A 22,962-nucleotide genomic window follows, 5' to 3' on the forward strand; every position below is an offset into this window, starting at 1 on the left:
CATGTTTCTGTGATGTAAAAGCCATGAGACCAATATAATCGTTTCACACCTTTTCACACTTTTAATGTGACATACAGGCTGTCAGGGAGAATCACTCAGTTTGACCCATTATTCAGTTATTTTTATTTATTCATCTTACAATTCCCCTGCAAACGCATTCAAATATTAAATAAATGCCACTATTAAACATGTTTAAATAATCTAGTATTATTATGCTAATTTAGCTGCATTTTCACCAACAACTTTTCATAAGACTTAAAGCAACAGAACTCCATCCACAATCACCTTTTATACTGTTATAGACTATTTATCAGTAACAAAATAACATTTGGAAGCTGAGATCAGACTTCACTTTGAGCTGAGATCATTTTAACTTTGCCAAAACATCAAAGCATGTTTTGGCAAAGTTAAAATGTATTTTTTCCCCCCCTTATTAGCAATGTTACCATAAATTTTATAAAATATGCAAGGTGTGCTTCTTACCACAGTAAGTATCCTATATTTATTTCATTTAATGCCAAGATTGCTCTTGCTTTTCTTGCTTGTTCAGCAGCTCCCTCTGGTGTTAGATGGGTATAAAAACAACTTCTCTTGAATTACGTGTGTTTGTCCATTGAACATTAGGTGGCAGAATCCAACAAGAATAGCACACATGTACTGAAGCTGGTGGGTTTATTTGCCTATTAACTGTGAATCCAACACACTGATGGGATTAAAGTCAACCTGATTTTTATAACTTCTTCTGACAGTGTTAATCCTGGATGGTGCAACTGGAAAAACTAGCTGTTATCTGACATTTTCACTGATTTGTAAAGCATGCTTATAATCACTATGTTGAATTGCACCTTACAGGGGGCATGCCCGCACAATCACAAACAGATTTTCATACGTCATTTTCAAATGAGTAGTCATTTTAAGTGGTCGCGCTCCAGCATGAGTAATTGGAGTGTATGGGTGAAATGACTTTTGCACCTCTCAGCTTAAGGTGGGCTGGACTGTCTCAGAGACTGCAGGAGGCTCCCACTTTGAAGTGGGATTAACATGCATGGCTAGTCGAGGTTAGAGGTCGTGGGCCTGGTTGTGGCTGAGAAGTCTTATTTTGAGTCAGTACAATCCCTAATATATGTCCTAAATTCATCTGAGGTTAAGTTTGAAAGACGAAAACGTGTACAAAAGAACAGAAATCTTGCAGTCAGTCTGTACTGTAATTGCTCCCACTCTTTGACTTTGAACTGAGCATGATTAACAATCTGACTGAGGCCTTTATCTCCCCTCAGACCTGAGCTGGCTGAATTGTATGACTCCGCTGATCTCTCTTCATTTGTTCTGGCATCATATGTCACCCCCGTGACATCATTATTAATAAAACACGGTGACTCTGGACCAGAATCAATCCATCATTTCATACAAAATGAAGCCGGAGGATCAAGATGGGGTCAACGCAAATAAAAAACATTCCCGGCTGCTGAACCAGACAAACACACTCAGACATGATATTTACAGCCCACCAGACAATGCTTGGTCTCTTAAAGCGCTTTGCAAAAGCATTCACTTGTTCAAACTTCAATGAATTTTAGAACGTAAATCTGAAATGGTACAGGATTTCAATTGTTCTTAGAAAAAAAAAGTGTTATCCATCATTGTCCTCAACAAGAAGATAAACCTCTGCTAAACGTTTGCTGCCTCTAAAAGGTTTCCTTGCAGTATTGCGCTGTGTTAAGCCCTGACCAGATTCATTGTCCCTGATGCAGAATAATGTCCCCACAGCATGACACTGCCACCAGCAGGTTTCACCGTTGAGATGATGTGTTTAGGTTTAAGTACCGTGGCAACCTTACGCCACACATTATCGACCACACTTATAGGCCTGAGATTAAATTTCCCACAGCTGGACTCTACTAATAAGGTGACTTCTAAAGTTGTTGAATGTTGTGAATTTTATTTAGGCATCAATGTGTCCAAGTAAAAAGAGGCTGAATACATATCCACACTACGCTTCAAAGAAAATTGTAAAGCATGCATCATTTTCCTGTCCAGCTCACATGTCCTTTACTTTGTGTTGGTCTGTCACGTAAAATGCAATTGAAAATGCAGTCACAGTTTGCGTTTGTGATAAAAACACAAGGTGAAAAAGTTAAAGAAGAGTGAATACTTTTGAGATGGAGGTTATGGTAAAAAAAAAAAAAAAGCTGTTATTTTTTGTTTTTTGTATTTCCAGTGACTCACTCTGTGGGAGGGTTGAGGTCCTCTGGTCGGGTTTCAAAGAACTTAAGGACCTCCTCGCTTTCCGAAATGGAAGAAGAAAGTTTCATCAAAGCCTGTGGGTAAACATAGCATCCATGTGTATTTAATTTAATTGGAAGCATTCATGACTTGTGACATTTCTGGTGAAGCTGCTCAACCAAAACTGAAGTAAGCTAGTATCTGCTAACTGAGGTAGATGAAAAGACCAGAGATGAAAAGAAGACAGCTTTGGCTCAAGACAGGAGGCAAAGACCAAATGACGCAAACATCTCAGTTTGACCGAGATTCAGTCAAAGCTTGTTAGCCAACTTGACGATTTTACATTAGCTTTCACCAAGTTGTAAAAGCTGCCACTTTTGGCAACACTCCTGCCCTGCATTCTTTTTGATGAACAGCTAAAAGAGGAACAGGTCTGAGCTGATTATTGTACTTTTCTCCACAACTGCTGATTCATTCCTCCTAACCCCGTGCATGCCCCAGTTTTCCATGTTTCTTTCATAGGAGTCCTACTAACACTGCTGACAGGATACGACCACTGCAGATAGAGAAGCTGCTTTCCTGCTGAGGCTGGTGGCGTGGGAGATAAAAACAAAAAAGAGAAGCTGAGGCCGGCACTGAAGATACGTTGCAAGCGTTGGCAAGCGTAAACAAATAAAATGTTTTATGCGATTCTTACTTTGCAGTAGTTATCCAGATGCTTCAGCCTTTTGACAGCTACATCTCTAATGTGACTGCGACGGAACAAGACTTTACCTGAACAAAAACAGAGCAAAAGTTGTGAGATTTGAAAACAAAAAAAACGAGGTATACATTTTATCAGTGGAAACAGAGCCCCCCTCATTGCTATGCTCTAACACTCATCCGGGGGCTGATGACCTCCAGCAGAATCTAAAAGATAAATTTGACCAAACAGTTCCTTTGCAAGAAACACAGCTCAGGCCATGTTGTTCCTCCAGTGTGAGCAAAACAACACGGACCAAGCCTGAGCGGCGAGACTTATCTAACAAAGGATCTCTTCACGACTCTCCTCCGCTCTGGCCCACAACAACTTTATCAGATTAGACAAATCCTTCTCTGCTAACCTCCTACCAACATGGCCAGCCACAAATTGATTTGGCCTGGCTACAGCATGGTAGTTGATAAAACAATGCAGTGTGGTGGGCACAGCTGTGGACAGCGCAGGAGGGCCAACAAACAGCCGTTCTGAATGGAAATAGTCAGAATTTGATAAATGACATAGATTTGTTTAACTGATAGTGACAGTTTTCAAGAATGCTTTGTGTTGACGTTGATGATTTTGGTTTACAGTATATAAAAACAAATGATCCAGATGATCTGAAAATCACAACGTTGTATAAGAAGAATTAAAAAAAAGCTTTATTGTTTATTATTAATAACTTTCATGCCCTATTTATAACCTATAAGCTTATGACGCAAACAAAAAGGCACTAAGATGAGCACGCACCCTTCAGCTTTGATGAAGGACGCCTGGACTGCTGTCAAAGATCTCAGAAAACTTTTTACTCTCTTTTCAAAAAGTATGTTTTTAAAATATAAAATAATAGAGCTAAAAAAAAAAACATCAAATTACAACTGAATTTATCACTAGTCACCTTTAGTAAACTGTCTAGACAACGGTTTCCTTAAAAGTTTGCACACTACACTTGACTCCATGTGCATGAAATCACTGAATCAATGGTACTGACTTGATGAGCTTGTTGCTCCGGTGAGGTGAGCAAAAATTCCCATTAATTCAACAGGGTGTGTGTATATGGTTGTTGAGGATGTCATGGTATATTTCCACTCAAACCTTAGACGGTTTGAGTGAAACATTTATTACCTGGTAAGAAAGGAATGATTCTCTTCTTGGGATCCTTCTGCCCTGCTTCTATCGGGAATTTGTCAAGGATCCGCATCTGCAAGAGTACAGTCACGTCAGTGGTTACAAAAATGTTCCACACTCTCATAAAAACAGCCGAACTGCCTTTGATGCTAAAAAAAAAAGAAAATGTAAACACCACGCCTCTTTGTTGTCTCTGTGTGTGAATTAAAATGTATTACATCTGCTTGCTACTGAATTAACTATCTTCACTTCACTTTTACATGGTAAGGCTAATTCGCCCATGTTGACTAGGGAAAAAGTACTAAAGATAGAAAACTGGGCTTTTATACAACAGACAGACATAAAGTGTAAACAGCTTACACATAAGAAGCAAGCAACAAAAAAATAATAATAAAATTGCAATTGACAAACAGTATCAGCAAAACACACTGGTGCAGTTGTTTCTGTTCTCAGACGGGATTGAATGCTAATACCAGATTAGGGACAAAGTTGGAAGCTTGTGCATGTCCTTAGGTCATGTATAAACACATGCAGTGCTGTGAAGAGCAATTGTCTCTTAAATTTTATTTTTATGTGTTTACTTCTGTCAAACTTTTCAGATTATCTAACAAATTTGGATGTCAGACAAACACACTGCAAAATTCAGCTTTCAGATGATGGCGTCTCAGTAGTGACTTTACAGGAGTTTTCAAAAGGCAAAAACCAACCTTATGACATGTTGATGATACCCGGGACTTTGGGGAAAATATTCGATGGGCCTTTTTTGGGACGTGCGTCCTGAGATAAGACTAACGCACAATTTCCAAAACAGGCCATCATAACCAACAGTTAAATAAGATGGTGTTACGGTGTAGGTCTGCTTTTGCTGCTTCAGGGCCTTGATTGCCGTAATTCATGGACCCATGAATTCTGATTTCTGCCAGGAAATCCAAAAGGAGAATGTCCAGGCATCTGTTTGTGACCTTGGACTGTAGACTTGGATTATATGACAGGAAAATTATTCAAAGTGAAATCCAGGAGAAGTATGCAAGGAGGAAAATCCTTTTATCATTTTTTTTTCACAATACTGTACTGCCATACTCCATGCTCCATGCCATGTGTATATGCTGCAAGCTTTGTGGGGTGGATGCCCATGTTCTGCTAAGTGCAGGAAACAGCAGAGAAGTGTTTCTAGTTTTCTGGCAACAAACTTTAATAATTTCATAAATACACATGAGAGACCATCTGTAGTAACAGCAGACCTGAAATCCAGATGTAGTCCTGGCTAAGACGTCTTTGCCTTGCCCTGTTCCAGATGTGCTCCCTCTAACAGCACAGAGTGTGGGTGTCATACTGAATCACACTGAGCTCCAAGGAGGAGGAGACCTTAAGACTAGTTTCACTATAAACTGATTCGAAAAAGAACCAGGTGGACAAACAGAATCCAGTTGGCCGGTAAAGTTGGACCCAGCCTGTCTGGGTCTGTAGGAGTTGTTTGTAAGACTTTTCCTCAAAGGGGTGGTTTGGTTTCCCATGTTGCGGTTCTTTGTTTCCCTGGTCAACTCCACTGCCTTTGCTAAATGTCAAAATTACTTGCAGGGCACAGCATTTCCTCCTCTGAACCATGCAGCTAGGAGGCTTTGGGTTGTGTAAAAAATGACAGTCATCACTTTGTTTAGGGTAAAGCAGAGGGCAGGGCATAAAGAAAAGCATTGGTTAACCACACATGCGGACGAGCTACCAAGACTGAATCCTTTTGCTCTAAGAACTAAGAAGGGCAAAAGCTGATAAATGCATTAAAAAAACCACCCTGTCTTTCTGCATGATACAGAAAGAAAGGGTTCAAACTTCATGTTATAACAGTATATTGGCAACTTCATTGTTTTTTTTTTCTGAACAGGAAAGTTACACACTCAGCTTCACACTGGAACGTAGCTGAACACCCGCGCAAGTCAGGAAAGTTCACATGGTGTGTTTCTGTTCAGAAATGAGGATGAAATCATCCTCCAGGACCTGCCTCGACAGGCTCCTGAGCCCACAGATTTTTATGATTTAACGTCAGCAATTTAGAATGACAACATTGCCTACATTTTATTTTTTATTCATTTTGGGAATACACGACCACAGGCAGTGGCTCTCAAAAGTCTTCAGTTTTCCTGTTAAAATGCCATCTTATTTCCTGAAGGCAGTCAAAATTGAGATATGGAGCAACATTTTCCAAGAGTAATTCTTAAAGATTTGCTTGTTTTTTTTTTTATTAAAATCTTCAGGTTATATGTCACAATTAAGGACTCATTTTTTTCCATGACAAAAAAAATCTGGCATTTCAAAAGAGGTTGGTACACTTTTATGGTCCACTGTGTGTCATAAAATATGTGTGTATTAACTGGCAATGTCTCCCCAATGAAAATGTTTATGCTTAACAGGTGCAATTATCTTATGATGCCTCTTAGGCTGCTCCCTTAAAGACGGGGTGAGTTCTCCTGAAAGTGGCAGCACATAATTACTACACAAAATTCCAGAAACAGGAGAAAGCAAAGCAGGTTGTCTGAAATAATAATTGTTGACATGTTAAGCAGTTTTACTAAGCTGTGAGAACGAGAGCAGCTGAAACAAAGAGAGACTGAGAACTTCAGCAGACAAAGAAGTGCTCTGAGAGGAAACTGGGACAGGGGGAGTAAGGAGGAATGCTACAGTGGGAAAACGATCCGATTCCATCTCTGGGTTGTTATTTGACACCTACTTGATAGTTGTTTTCTTCAGAAAGGACAGTTGTAAAAGAGTTTTTGTTTTATTTATTTATTTATTTATTTTTTTTTTTTTTTTTTCAAAAACTCTCAGATTTGCTTCGAGAGAATAAAAGTTTTAATGGAAGAAAAACTCTACCGTGTCGCACAAATCATTCTACTCATATGTTAAGCAGCTTTACCTCTGCTGGAGTCAAGTCAATTCAAATATCCTTTACTTATCCCAAAGGGAAATTAAATGTTATGTGGAAATATCTTCAAAGTGTCACGGTGAATGGTCTTCGGTGGGCAGAAAGGATCTTCGGCAGCAGTCAGGCTTGCTAAAGACTTTTGCTGTGTGACACAGTTTCATAATTGTCATGATAAGCCAACCGCTCAATATCCAGTAACATGGACAAGACTGTCAGCTGTTGGCAAGCACTGCTAATCTACATTACTTGCTTTTGCTGCCCCAATTTAAACCTCTGTCTGGTCGTACGGTTAGAAGACGGACAGAATGATGTTGCAATCGGGCTTGTGATCCTCGGCCGTTATGATTGATGAAGAGACTATTTGAACTTCAACCTTGTATCTCCCTGCTCTTTGGTCCTGCTTCACATTCACGAAGCCTCCTTTCCAACTCTCCTGGGACTTGGAGTCATAGTTTGGTACTATCTGAGCTTTTGCTAATCAGGTACTCCCAATTGTAAAACAATAAATAAATAAATAAATAAATGCGCAACGTTTCAGTCAAAACAATGATGAACAAAAGTCTACAAAAAGAATAAATCAGACCCGATGTAACAGAGAAACTGCCACATGCTGCCACCATGAGCGGGATTCAAGACAACATCATGTGAACTTGCAACAGCAAACAGCAAGTTCACATGATGTACCAGTGCATTTCATCTTAATACAGATGACAATTTTTGGGCCCAGAGACGCAAACATTGTTTTACTTGTGGGCCTAACTTTGACCAGTCACATAAAGTCAAATATTAAATCAACAATTCCAGACTTAAACATTTCCTTTCAAAAAAGAAAAAAAGGTCAACGCATTGTTTTTTTATTTTTCGTAATGGTTTCTTGACTAGACTTCGTCAAAAAGAAAACATTTAAATGAAATAGATACATCAGGCAGCTGTGGTTAATCCACAATGTTACTGTCAGAAACCTCCCTTGTTAAAACCATAAAAGTCTTTACGTCAGACTATATAATGTTTTAAAATCATCCCACTGGTTAATAGGCACAGGAAGACCTACATGAATGCCAGAGTCACTCTTGAAGTTTAAACTGTGTAGACCCCATAAGCTTATCACACACAAGTCTTCTCAGTTTTTCTAGGACCAGAACTGAAGATGAAGAGTTAATATTCACTATCTATGCTCCTCAGCTCTGGAACCAACTCCCTGAAAACCTGAGATGTGCCGAAATTGCTGGTTGCTTTATTGCCAACAATACTGTTGCAGTCTTCCCTTTAAATGCAATAGCTTTGACAGCAAGAGTAGAATTTATTTCTTAATAATTTGTAGACATATATTTGATTTAATTAAACATTTTATAACTTATTCCTGTTCTTTCTTTTTATGTGAAACCATAATTTTGCTGTAATCATTTTGATGTACATATTTCCTGTTTTCCTTAAGAACGCTTTCTTGTGTCTGAAAGATGAAACACAAACATACTTCCATTGCATAAAAAAAAAAAAACAACCTAAGTTGTTAGTAGGATGCAGGTCAGACAAATCACAACGCAGACAGAATAAAGCTGATCCTGTTCCAATTTCTTCCAAAAATAATGACGACTAAGGGCTTTTCGAAAAGGTCTCTGTCCAAAAGGAAACCAGGCCAGCATGCACACTCCCCATGTGGAAAGCCGTTAAGCTTGACGAACTGACCAGTGCAGTCCCGCTTACGTCAAACTCGCAGGTCATAAAACATTTCCTTTGCGCATGCAAAAGATTTTTTGATACATTTTGAACAACACTGCAAAAAAGGTTTAATGAGCAACTAGATGTCTTGTCAGATGGAAATATCCTGTTCTTCCAATTGATTCTAGTTTACTAGCAGCTGGATGTCTTGTTTGCATTTTCTCTGCAGAAAATGTTTGTTTTTTTGACTATCTCAGTCATTTTGTAATCACAGCCACTTATTTGTTGCTCCTCAGCAAATGATTTACAGTGCCAGACGAACACACACCTACACCAGGAAACCACAGACTTGACTAATGATTACACAGACAGGAGGGACCCTCTGTTGTAGTCTCACCAAGCAGCTGAATTTTCCAGACTATTGCTAAGGGACCGGAGAACAAAAGGTTTCCTGCAAGCAACCCATCGGAGTCACGGCGCTCTGGCATTCAGTCTGGAAGAAGGGGTTATCAGCCAGAGACATGCAGGAACGATGTGTTTTTCTAGATTTAAACCTTTCCTACATTTAAACTTCAATGTAGGCCTCATTGAAGTTTAAATGCTTCATCTTTCTAACAAACAAGCTGTATCATGCGTTAAGCATTTCAGATATATCCTCTGGAGGACTTTTGCTTGACTTTTTGTGGAGACTTTGCCGCGTTATGCATTCTGACAGAGGTCGTGTTTTTTCCTGCATATGCTGTCTGGATTTCCCGTCTTTCCTTGGTTCTAAGCAGTCATCCTAAAATAAGTCTGTCACAAAAGCAAAGCATCTACATCAGTTAAGCAGAAAGCAGGGGCCTTAAGGACACCAGATGAGGCAACCCTGACAGAAAATATCAAACTTTGAGAAGTATTCTATGCAAATGAGAAATAAAGCTGTGAAAGACTTTTTTTTTTTTGCAAGCGTGACTTACCTGCAGGTCAAAAAACTTGCTATATCTTCGGTAGATGACATGGGAACTGGAGTCAGAGTAAGTCACTTTGATAAGATAGACCTACAGAAGACAGAGTAGACAAAAAAGCTTGGTTAGGAACACAAGGCACCACGTTATCCCTCCTGACTTAACTTCAAAGGTTCTCAGAGAAACAAATTAAATCTCTCTTTTTTAATCACACTTCAAACAGCTACAAGGGAATCAACAAGTAAACAACAGATTTCAAGTATTAACTCAGTGTAGTTGAGAATGGGTGATTTAGAACTTTTTACAATATAGCTTAATAGTTGGCTTCATAACGGCCACTGTTAAAGATCATTCCCATTGTATCAACAGCTTCTAAAAACAGTGACTGTGACCACAAATAAGTGATTAAGAAAATCAACTACAGCTTATGCTGTAGCTTATGCTAAAAGAACCTGATGTGTGATAACAGAAAGTAAAGTTGGAGTTAGTGGCTACTTAACTGATTAAAGTCTTAGTAAAAGAGTGTAAAACAGTGAAGAAATATTACTAGAGTCATCTCAAACATGGATGCTGCTGTGGAAGTGGGGAATGTGGAGATAATGTTAGAAACTAATGCATTAAACAAATAAAAAAAATACTAAATTCGAGTTAAGATCATGACATCTTAAAATTACGCCACATGTAAAAACTCTTCCGGTTATATCCACCACTTGATACGTATCACTTGTCAGTTAGTTGGCAAACAGGTACCAAGCAGCAGGAAGATGTGTGCCACTGAGCATACCTCAGTGGCATGATCAGAGTAAATGAGATTTGTGGTCCTTCTTGTTTGTGCTGCATGTCAGGGATCTTGGCAAATTTCCCTTGAGCAAAAGTGTTGAGAGGTTCAGTGTTTCAAAGTATCTGAAACATTTAAATATGGTGAACTGGCCAGGCTTCAGTAGTAATGGATGAGTAGTTTAGGGGAGTTGTGATGAAATATTAAGATACTATTATGAAACTAAAAAAGGCAAATTGTGAATTCTTTTACTTCATAGTATATTATGTGAATGTCCAAATATAAAATACTCTGTGTAATAGTGATATGCTTTATGCATTAAAAAAAGGTTTTATTTAAAAAAAAAACTTTTTAAATCTCTTTATGAATATTGGTTATTAATACAGATTATTAACCCTCTGATACATAAGTGGGTCCTTTTTGACCCGGTGAGGTCATCTTTTTGCAGTATCTTTGTAATGAAAGGTTTTCATCACTTCATATTCTAGGTATTCCTCAACAAACATGTTACTGATATCATGCAATTCAAATTTTTTATTTACCTTTTACACATTTTAAGAAATAGCATGTTTTATGTTACTACCCCATTCTTCCGTGAGTGGGTTAAAAATGACCCGCATCCATTTCCTATGGAATTTAATGGGAATCTTTGTTTCTTAACTGTGATTGTCAGGAAAACATATTTTGTGATCCAAACACACTGAGTCCTAAGTCTCACTCCTAATTAATAATATTTTACAAAGCAAGAACTTTTAAATATAATTATCTTTATTTTTACCTCACAAATGTGTGTGTCGATAATCAGTGCTGTGACAGTGTTATTGTCACAAATCAACCTTCACCCTTCTTTGAAGTTAGCTAATACTAGTTATCTAACCAACCTAGCTAACATTACTGCCTATACTTTATTGTGCATGTGTATTATTTGTGTGTGTGTGTGGGGGGGGTGTGTGTGTGTGTGTGTGTGTGTGTGTGTGTGTGTGTGTGTGTGTGTGTGTGTGTGTGTGTGTGTGTGTGTGCGTGCACGTGCGTGCATGCGTGTGTGTGCGTGTGTTTGTGTGTGTGTCTGTGTGTATCTGACACCCTGGATGAGGAAACCAAAGGAGAAAATGTGTTGAATGACATACAAAACCTGTTGATCAATGTGTTCAAGGTTCTTTCTTTTATCATCTCAATAAATAAAATTAAAATTCATAGCTATATAAATGAATGCATAAATAAATGAGCTGAAAAAGAATAGAGTGCCTTCTCCATGTCAGAGAGGATCTCCTGCCCCAAGTGGAGCAGGAGATCAACAGGTGGATTGGTGCAGCGTCTGCAATGATGCCGGTGCTGTACCAGTCTGTCGAGTTGAAGAGAGAGCTGAGTCAAAAAGCAAAGTTCCTGATTTACCGATCTAAGCTCCTACCCTCATCTATGATCATGAGCTTTGTGTCATGTCTGAAAGAACAAGGTGACGGACACAAGCAGTCAAAATTAGTTTAAGTTTTTTAGGGTGTCTGGGGTCTCCCTTAGAGAAGCTCAGATATCCAGGAGGGACTCAGAGTAGAGCCGCTGCTCCTTCACATCGAGAGGAGCCAGCTGAGGTGACTCAGGCATCTGGTTAGGATGCCTCCTGGTCGCCTTCCTGGTGAGGTGTTCCAGGTAGTTCCCACCGGGAGGAGGCCCCAAGGAAGACCCAGGACACGCTGACGATGTTTCTCGGCTGGCCTGGGAACACCTTGAGATTCCCACAGAGGAGCTGGAACAATTGGCTCGGGAGATGGAAGTCTGGGCCTCCTTACGTAGGCTGCTGACCCCATGACCCGACCCCGGATAACGGAAGAAGATGGATGGATGGATGGATGGATGGATGGATGGATGGATGGATGGATGGATGGATGGATGGATGGATGGATGGATGGATGGATGGATGGATGGATGGATGGATGGATGGATGGATGGATGGATGGATGGATGGATGGATGGATGGATGGACATACACACTCACATGCGTGATACACACAGCACAATAGAATACAGACAGTAATGTTAGCTAGCTTGATTAGCTGGCTAGTTTCAAGAAACGTGCTCGTTCTACCCCCCACCCCCACCTTCCCACTGCCCACACACACATAATGGACGCTGACATTGTTCCAACATGTCAAACAGAAATTTTACAATTTTGTTGTAAAATTGCTGCTTTTGTCGTTTTAAAAATGTTTTACAATTTCTTCTAAAAATGCTTAAACAAGTGAAAAATGAAAATATTTCAAACATGAAATAACTCTTGTGTGAAATAAAACACAGCAGAAAGTATCATACTAAACATTATTTTGAATCAAAATGACAAAAGTAGCATAAAAACACATTGATTTAAACACGGGTTCAAAAAGACCCATTCATGGAAGACTGTATAGTCAATATGAAATTTTTGTGCTAATCTTCATAACTGTCAATAAAGGAACCTAGAGGAAATGCCTCTTTTTAAAACCTGACCAATTTTAGAAGGATTGTGCCTGTTTATAAATGTCCTGAATATAAAAACATTGCCAGATGTCTGTGATGCAATGAAGTTTAATTTGGGGAGACACTTTTTGCCAACTGAATCAAATCATCAAACCACATTACAAAGATATTTCTGCTTTGAAAGATCATGTAAGTCAAATATTCTAATATCACTATTCATCAAGTTTAATCTCCTTCTCCAAGATTTGCTTGAGCTGCTTAAAGTCATTAAACTGTGACAGACATTAAGTTGTTTATCAGGTTCATGTGTTTTCATGGAATCTCTGGTAACCGAGAACTGAACGTCTAGTTGGCGTAGTCGTTGTTTCTTAAATTACACTACAAAGGGTGGCAGGAAGAAACACCAGAAAAACGAGAAATGCAGTCAGTAAACAGAATATATCAAATGACAAAAAGCATTAGCTTTTGTTTCATCCACATTTCCTCATACCTTCCAGAAACTTGATAACATCTGTCTGTTTGCCAAGTCTCCATACTTGGTAACTTTGTTCTTTTAAAAGCCAGTCTCATTTAGCAGAACACTTATTCCAATAGTTCAATTCAAAAGCTGAAAATTGTTTTTCTAGGAACAATTCTCCTAGGAACATTGGAAAATTGTTTCCTAGAAAAAAAGAATTCCTGGACATTTTTTTTCTATAAAGTTTTTAGGAGTTTTTAGCAGCAAACCATAATTGTCAACTGTAATAAAAATGAGCATGTTTTACTTTTTCAATGACATTCCTGAAATGAATACATTTTTCAATGATGTTTCAACTTGATAAGATGTCCAGTATTACATGATTAACTTAGCAAAATATCAAAGTTGGGTTGTATATTAACTGGATAAATCACTAGACCAACAGAGGGGCTTAATGTTAAATACAAAAAGCATAACATGACAATAAAAAACATTTGTTTAACCTTTGTCTCACGGCTTTATCTCCCCTAGCAATGCACATGGGATCAATGAAATATTCTACTTACAATCATAGTGTTTCAGAAGTTAGCTCTTTTACATGTGGTCTCAAGCTGCTGTGCATCAAGTTGGAAATGCGGTTTTTGTTCTGTAAACATTTTATCACGCAAGGACTGAGACCAAAGCAAGTTTTCTATTAGAACTCTATTGAGAGACAAGCAGCCAGGCCGAATAGTGGGAGGATGACTGAAACTACATCAAGACAAAACCTTACAATCTCAAATGTGCTAAGTTTGATTAATTTGGATCAAAACAAAAGTTATCTGCAAAGTGTGGCTGAAACAGGGAAGAGTTGTTTCTTTCTGCTGAACTAAACCTAAACGTTTGTAAATAAGATTTCTACGTACATCGCCACTGCCATTTTGCATCTCCTGTGCCACATGTTCCTGGAAGGAAGTGACAATTTACCAGTGGGGACAAAAACAAAGAGCTCCTTCTTTCCTCTGTCAAACCGGACATGCATTTCCAATTGCTTAGCTCATATATGATGAGATGTTTTTGTCTTTGTCCTCCTCCTTCCTCAAGGGGATTTCCCAGTCAAACCTTCCATCCGGCTTTATCCCCCCTGAGAGCAAGTCTCTGCCCTATGTTTAGCAGCCTTGGGGAGGAATTCTCAGCTGGAGATGGATGATGGGATTGATTTAAACTCTCAGGTTAATCACTTCAATTGAACCTGACGGACACATTGATTTATCAAATCCCAACGGATAAGTTCTCGGTTGAACTACTTTAAGCAGTAACATAACAACAGTGGACTGTAACTGTTTAGCTTTAACAGACAGAAATACAAACTATTTCAGTATAATTTTTGCCAGAACACTAAAAGTGTTTCCATACCTTTATAAACACTCAACATATTTAGTTAGAAAACGACACTTATTACAGGAAAAAACTAAATTTGAAACTTGACCTCAATGTCAGACCCTGCAGGTGGTAGTACCACTTGGTAGTGGCTTTCTGTAGTTTCAGCTTCTTGATTGAGCCCCAAGAAGCTAAGTCTTGACCACCAGGTGCACCACACACACACACACACCATTTTGTAGAGTCTAAAACCAACTTAAATTTTTGAATCAGCCTTTGTCTAATCTCTTCCCTGAAGCCAATTTACCATGGGAGACCCCATCCAGAGGTTGAAGCCCCCAGGCAACATCACCACCAGGAGAACAGAACGACTGAAACCCCCTGTGGTTTTTCATACAAAATCATCTCTGAGCTTTAAAAATGGTCCATCCATCCTTTGTCTTCTTTTTTGTTATTTACTAAACTGATGGATTAAAAAAACTACAACACAAAAATAATTTCTAATTCAAGATCTTACATGGAAAAAGTTACATTATATTTCACTCTCCTGTTAGTGGGTTCAAACGTGATCTGTGGAATCTTTTGTAACCTATGATCATCATGGGATTACTGAGTTAGACATCGTCATTGAATTCTTGAGCTATGACATTAACTGTAAACTATTTGATTTGTAAAGCCAAATGAGAATGAAGGTATTGTAGTGGACAGAAACAACTACAGTGCAGATACGTCTATTATAAGAGGATAAAACAGAAAGTAATTAGGTACTGATTCAGCGTACTACCATTGTAGTACCAGTTTTCAACCTTGGTTGAGGCAGAACTTTATGGGCGTCCTAGCATGAATGGCCTTACCCATCATAGAAACTTGAATGCTAAGATGATAACTTATGATAGTGAAATGACGGGATGAGTCATTTTTTTTTACACTTCCCATCATTTGACCCACTATCCTTCCTGCTCTACCAGTTTAATGATATGTTGGCACAAGATAAGCTTGAGTACCAAAAGGCTGTCTTGTCAAACTATTCTGAGGACTTGTCAGTGCCACAAGCAGGTTAGGTGAGAATCTTCAAAACTGTGGCTGAAACACGGAATAGTTATTCCTTTCTGCTTTATGGGATAAAGTCGTCATTTCATCAGGCACTCACCATCTACCAACATGGTCAGGTAATTATAGCGAAATCAGTTTCCACATTTATGGGCTGTGCTTAGTTTTTGTGTTATTTTGAATGTTTTGTAAAGTACATCTTTGTTCATAACTGGATGTGCGTCCTCTTTGAGGTTAGATTGCCTTTCACAATAATCAAATATGAGGCAAGTCCCATATTTCTAGTCATGTTTTCTCTTCTCTTTATATAGGTTTTCATTTTTCTAAAAAAAAAAAAAAACAGTTATTGATTTAATCTTTAGATGGAAATAAAAAGGCAAAAAACCTTTTTCAAATGTTGACTTGGTATTCATTATGAAATAAGTTATTTGATCCTAAATGTCATCATGATATTAAGACTTTCTGACAAAACTAAAAACGTAAGATATGACTATAAAACTGTATACAAGATCTGTATCTTAATAGTTTTTTTCACCTGCAAAAGCAGAACAGTCGGTTTTCACCTACTCTCTTCTTGAGTGCACAATCTGTGAACCTTACTTTAAGCCTTTTGTTGTTTGTTAGCCTAAATCCTAACAAAATCCAGAATTATTCTGTTTTCTTAGCATTAATACCACAAAAAAGTAATCCAGTGACATTATAGAGATCTTCCTATTCACTTAGCAATGCAGCCTGTCTTAAAACTTAATTGTTGCTTATAATCATATCATAGTCTCTGTGCTTTCATTTGAACTGACTCATTGCTGAGTCGTATTGTCCTTTCTCATTAGACTGTGAAATGAACAAATCATTACAACTATGATACATTAATCTTCCTTTAAGATTTTTTAAATGGGCTGGGTTTTTTATACATTTGTTTAGAGGTGTGTGTGTTGAGTTTCGTTTCAATTCCTTTTTATTTTTGTGCATTTAAAGTCTGAAACCTCACATTTTCATATGATGTAAATCTATATTTTAACTTCTAAATCTGGACAAAGGTTTAAAAAAAATTTTTTAAATGTCAAAATATATCTCCCTTTATGCCGGCACTTAGCAAACAGAAAGAATTTTTCTCATCCTGCCAGCCGTAACACAGGAATGTTTACTTTGAAATGATGCCAGATCATTTACGAAGAAAAAGATCTCATGACCCTTTTTATAAGGTTTATGTGAATTTTGACTTATAGCTTACTTTATACCATTTTACCCTTTTCACCTCAGTAAAATTGTAGTCTCCCATAGGTCCTTAGAGTTAAGTGACTCTTTTTTTATCACCTCCCTGTTATTTTGTTTATTTTTCTCCTCTCTTATGAAAATGTGACAGACTGTCATGAGTCTTGGAAGAGACGTGCAGTTAGTAGCCAAACTTTTCTTCAAATCTAGTCAATAAGCTAAAAGTCACCCAAACCTTTTTTACAAGCATATTAATGTAAATTCCCATTGCACTGATCACTTACTGGTTTAAAGTGACAGCGTTAGGTCGACTGTGTAATAAGCATCTATTAGGGGAGAATCTATTCCTAAATCCTACTATAAAACAAGGCAGAAGAAACAATGCAATGGAAGTACTTACACAAGATATAGACAAGTTGTCATTCTAAGCTGTATTTCTTTATGTTTCTTTGACTTCAGAATTTTGAGACTGATTGACGCCTGTGCCACAACTTTATTACTGTTGGGGACCATTCTAGTAATTCTTTTTTTCAATGAGCCACAAAACATCTCAACGCCTCAATCACGACCAGAATCAGCACACGACCAGCACAACCACGACCGGAGACCTGCATATTTAAAAAAAGAAGATCACAACGCCTCACACAAAACTTTCCCATCGTCAAATTGGCAATTGGAAAGGTGGAGGGTGTCACAAAACCTAACACTAAGATGTGAACGAAACGCAATGTTTGAAAACGTCTCTGGCTTTGATTCCCTTTCCCCTATGATTCAAGACTTTCTTTACTATCGTCACTGTCGTAGTTTCCCCATAATTCTGGACCTTCCTGACAAATGTGGAGGAGATGATGAGCCTGAGGATGTCTTTCTTTTGCTCGCTATTAAAAGTTCCCCAAAGAACTATGAGCGAAGAGAGGTCCTGCGCAAGACCTGGGCTGCAGAGAGGTCATATAAGGGAAAGGTGATTCGAAGAATCTTTATTGTGGGAACTGACGGTTCAGGTTTCGAGAAGGAGAAATTGAACAAACTTGTCATGTGGGAGCACCAACAATACAATGACATCCTCCAATGGGATTTTAAGGATTCCTTTTTCAACCTCACTTTGAAGCAGATACTCTTCCTTGAGTGGATGGACAGACGTTGTCCACAGGCTCGATTTCTACTGAATGGTGATGACGATGTTTTTGCCCACACTGACAACATGGTTGAATATCTTCAAAGTCTTAAAGACAATAATGGAAGTAAGCACCTTTTTACTGGCCATCTGTTGAAAGGAGCGAGTCCTATAAGAAACCCAAATAATAAGTACTTTGTTCCGCCACAGGTGTACGAAAAAAATGTTTACCCACCCTACTGTGGAGGTGGGGGATACCTTCTGTCAGGCTATACAGCTTTGGTCATTTACAAAATATCTGCGATGGTCCAAATTCTTCCTATTGATGATGTTTACATGGGAATGTGTTTGGCTGCAATGAAACTTAAACCTGACTCTCACATGGGTGTGAAAACACTACATTGGCACATTCCCTCCAGACAAGTTGATAAATATGACCCCTGTTACCTCAAGGATTTACTTTTGCTTCACAAATTCTTGCCCAGTGATCTATATTTCTTGTGGAAAGAAGTACGCAACCCAAAACTCTCATGTAGTGATACAACATGAAAAACAGTTGAGCTGAAATAAACTCAAATGAACTGTCTGAACAAGACCTGGGTCAAAAAAAAAAAAAAGAGATTTAAGTAACTGGTTAGTTAGGAAGGTAGTAACACATTATATCCTGTTATTTTTTTTTTTTACAATAGTGAGAACGCTAGGTACTTGCAGTAGTTATTTAGTAAGTAAGCTAGTTATCAATACTAATAAACTTATTTTTGCAGCTATACCATATCACTTGTTGGGCAAGGATTTTAATGCTTTTATTCTAGATTTGATTAGCTAATTACAGAAAAAAAACACAGTAAAAAATAACAACATTCAAACAGTGAAATCTAAACATATGCTATGTGAACTAGTGTTTAAATGAGCATCAGATTTCTGAGTACAAGTGAACACAACATAATAATCTGTGAGCTATGTTGTAGGGTTTTTTTTAGTATCTAACTTGTTACATATTGATAATGTTTCCTGTTAATTCTCATGGAACCTGTTTTTATATATGTTGCATGTGTTGAGATAATAAATGTTTCTTGTAAATTTAATTTGGCATTTAAGTATTTTTTTGTAATCAAATGAAAGATATTAAATGTTCTTTACTACCATAACTCCTACCAAATGCTTTCTGAAGTCACATAAGTTAATGAATAAAGTGCACCTGTGTATGACTTAATATTAGTTTAAATGCAGCTGTCAGGTCTCAAGAGTTACTCATTGAATTAAAAACATCATGATGATCAAGAATTACGCCACATAAAGTCAAGGATAACTTTGTTAACAGGTTTAAAGCACGGTTAGGTTATAAAACAATATTCCAAGCTTCAAATATTTGATGGACCACAATTCAGTCTCATGAACTGGAGAAAAAAAACTGAGAAGAACAACTGCAAATCTATCAAGACAAACTGATAGGTTGGGCAAGGAGAGCTCCATTAAAGTATCTGCAAAACACGATGTGTGACAGGAGGATAACATGACATCAGTACAAATGATAGCACAACTATGAACTTTCTGAGGTGTATGCGTATACATTATAGTAAATTTTTGACAGAACAAAAATTTCAACTGCCTTTAAAGTTGCATAGCATTTCATGCTTTACAAAAAGGATGTGCCAATATGGCAACCAAGCAGCCAGGTTTGTGTTGCATTTGCCTCGAGCTTGCACAATGTACCTACAGCATCTGTGTCGGAATGAGGTTGGATCACATTCACACCATAAATAAATTACTCTAAAGAATATTTGGGAAACGTACAAAGACCATGTCCTCCAATCGGTCTTTGTATTGTTGATTTGGTTCACACCCAAAGTCAGATTACTGTGTTCATATCATATTCATTACTGCATTCATAGACAAATGAATCACAATAAGGAATTTATTCTTCCTTTTGTTTGTCATAAGTCATTTTAGGTAAAGTAAAGTAGGGTAATTTTATTTATATAGCAAATTTTCAGTAACAAGGCAATTCAAAGTGCTTTTTATAAAATAATCCAGTACCCATGATAGTTTGCAAAGGTTTAACATTAATTACATATATTGACATACTGGTAATTTATTAGCATCAAGATATGATTGAAGGAAACCATTAACTTTACTAAACATGTAGCATTTTTTTATACTTTTTTTAAACATATTTGTGTTTAATTTACTTGTCAAATGTCATTACAGTATTTATGTAGAAACGTATTTTATGTATTGTATTGGAATCTGATTGATCACAAAATGTCAGATGCCTGTGAAAGCCCATGACAACAATCATATAAATCCCAGTGTTTTGTCAATTGAAAATACGTTCAGTACAGCACAAAGTAGAGAATGAACAGAGCGACATCACAATCCAAGGAAAGGGCATCACGTATGCTTCGCGAAGAATCAGCACTGATAAAGTAGCAACGCAGCTGAGCGGAGGAGAAAACAACTTACATAGTGTTTGGAGGGGTTCCTTCTCTTCTGCACGTCCACGACGTTAACGTCAAGGACAGTGCGGAACTGCATCTTCTCAACAGACCGGACGGGCCTTTATTTAAAGGGAAAACAACTACAAACTGCAAAAGCGACGATATTTGCCCATGAAACGCCGAAGAGGGAGCTCGAAAGATGCAAAAGTCCTAACTTTGTGCAAACAGTTAAGTAAACTTAAGCGAAGGAAAATAGCGCGATCCACGGTCAGGTTCTGGGTGCCCCCACGAACTGACGGTGTCAAGCGGTCTTTGTGAAGCAATCCGACGCAATAAAACTGGCGAGTAATCAGACTTCTCCACCCTGAAAGAGGGGCTGCACCGCCGCTGTCCGGAGCCAAAGGGGGCAGTCAGAGCGTTATGGGGCGGACCCAGTTCAGCTGGCTGGACACACTTCACAGGACTCTTCAGGAAGGAGGTCAGCATGGCTGGGACTACCGCTTCTTTGTTCCGTGGAGCACCAAGCTTTCAGTCAACAGAGATCGCAAAACGACAGGGATTCCTTCACTGTTGTCCGTTAGTTTCCACAATACTGCTTAGTTGAAATTTAGTCAAACTGGTGCTTTGTGCTTTACTCACTGGTTTATCATTATTACACAGTAATAATGCCTCATTATTACTGAAAATTATTAAAAATGATTTGGTTTGGTCAACATAACTGGTTCAAATCCGCCTTAAGTTAAATTAAACTAAACTTGTCATGTTTTAGGTCAGTTAGAATGACCAAAATTATTTTCTTTTGTTCAATGTAAGACTATTGAGAGGCGTTTATTTAATTATTACTTTAAAAAAATCAGACGTTTCATATTCTTTGTATTTAGCAGAATACATGTTCAAACTCAGTGATAGCATAGTTACTTTGAAAAAAGTAACTTTAATGGGATTATTGATTACTCCTTGAAAAAGTAACTTAGATTACTGGTTACTTGATTTGGAAAGTAAGTAAGTTACACTAAAAGTAACTTTTTTAGTTACTTTCAGCAGCTGTTGACAATGTTCCACCACATGTGAAAATTACATTGAGCTTTGCCAATACTTAATTGCTAGTTATTGTTGATGCAACATCAACTATGTGTCTCTACTTATAAGGCTGACGAGGTAGCACAGATAGTCAGAACCTGACAGAAATGTTCTGACTATCTGTGCTACCTCGTCAGATTTTCCTACCGTAGCTCGGATAGATAGCTATGACTATCTGTCGGTGCTACGTGTCTAAAACTTCTACCATGATGTTTACAAACCGAAAACTACAGTAGGCTGTGTTGTTAAATATTATCATTGGATATCATTCATTGAGTGACGAGACTGAAATGAAAGCTGAGGAGTTATGCTTAGCTTAGGAACAATTTATACACACGACAAAAACATAAAAAAATATCACTTCCTTCATCAGAATATAGCTTCATCAGAAAGCTATCGCAGATGTTTGCACTAATCTTTTTATGAGAATAAAAAAATATTTTAAATACAGAGGAATTTGTAAGAATGAAACGGTATCAGACGTTTTTTTTTTTTTTTTAATTCAATTAAACACAGGTCTCCACAGATACAGATCACTGCATGCTCTTTTTTGCTCATTAATGCGTTGTATGCTTAAAATACACTATTACACAGCTTCAATATGTCATAATATCGCGCTACCAACATGCACATGCAACATTTAGCACAAAAGTAAATAATCTGTTGTTTTACGGGTATCTTTATTAGGAACGACTGTTGACAGACAAGATATGAGAGCTACAACGAACACCATTAATTATCAGCCGTTCATGAATTCTCATAAATATTTATAACCTGGCACAAACAAATTATTCCACCTTGGCTCACTTCTAGCACACAAACAATTATAGCAGCACTATTGTGAAAGTGATTCTAGCTTACTCAAGCTAACAAATATTTGATTTATTTCAAACAGATCTTTAAAAACAAGCAATTTGTAGGACAGAAAAAAAAATCATCCATACATATCCAACAAAATAATTGGCATACCATTCCTTTCCTGTTTGAAAAGGAGTAGGAAGAACACTTATTTAATCCTACCCTTTATCTCAATTTAATAACTTACAATGCCCTATTTGTCAAAAATCTGTAATTAAAACCATGTTATTCATGTTATACTAATATATACTGTGCTAAAGAGCCAACAAATAAACTATGTTACATAAACAAAATGATTACAGACTAACTCACAAGACAAGAAAAGTCTACGGATACATAATAGTAATAATGACAATTTAAATAACCATCGGAGATACAGCCATAGAATAATTACCAACTCCTTGCCAATGTACACAGATAAACTCTTCTTAATTTGTGTTTAACATGCAAGACAACAGCTCGGTGTGGCTACAACGTAAGAACTTTCTGTCGGCTGTTATCCTGAATTATGTCACAGCGTCATGGCAGTTCAGTACTTCCCGTACATGGAGGGGGGAAAAA

The 22,962-nt window shown here is 37.7% G+C and overlaps 2 protein-coding genes across 3 annotated transcripts in view; one reads left to right on the forward strand and one right to left on the reverse strand.

The window, feature by feature from the left end:
• Positions 1-20,914, reverse strand: part of LOC106914125 (SH3 and PX domain-containing protein 2A-like) — a 61,765-nt gene extending 40,851 nt beyond the window's left edge. For both annotated transcript variants that reach the window (XM_014980724.2, XM_014980723.2), the window contains exons 1-5: positions 20,489-20,914; positions 9,620-9,700; positions 4,085-4,160; positions 2,921-2,997; positions 2,227-2,318 (exon numbers count right to left, since the gene is read on the reverse strand). In XM_014980724.2, the coding sequence (XP_014836210.2) occupies positions 2,227-2,318; positions 2,921-2,997; positions 4,085-4,160; positions 9,620-9,700; positions 20,489-20,560 (398 nt within the window). In that variant the 5' untranslated portion in view covers positions 20,561-20,914. The remainder of the gene's footprint in view (positions 1-2,226; positions 2,319-2,920; positions 2,998-4,084; positions 4,161-9,619; positions 9,701-20,488) is intronic.
• On the forward strand, positions 15,661-19,173 carry LOC106914127 (N-acetyllactosaminide beta-1,3-N-acetylglucosaminyltransferase 3-like). The gene is made up of 2 exons (XM_014980728.2): positions 15,661-15,818; positions 17,371-19,173. Exons 1-2 carry the CDS (start codon positions 15,811-15,813, stop codon positions 18,572-18,574), a joined length of 1,212 nt encoding a protein of 403 aa, XP_014836214.2. The 5' UTR covers positions 15,661-15,810; the 3' UTR covers positions 18,575-19,173.
• Positions 20,915-22,962: the final 2,048 nt, after the last annotated feature.

The sequence above is a fragment of the Poecilia mexicana genome, unplaced genomic scaffold (genome assembly GCF_051168715.1).
Source record: "Poecilia mexicana isolate PSO_F unplaced genomic scaffold, ASM5116871v1 scaffold_15, whole genome shotgun sequence".
NCBI classification, from domain to species: Eukaryota; Metazoa; Chordata; class Actinopteri; order Cyprinodontiformes; family Poeciliidae; genus Poecilia; species Poecilia mexicana.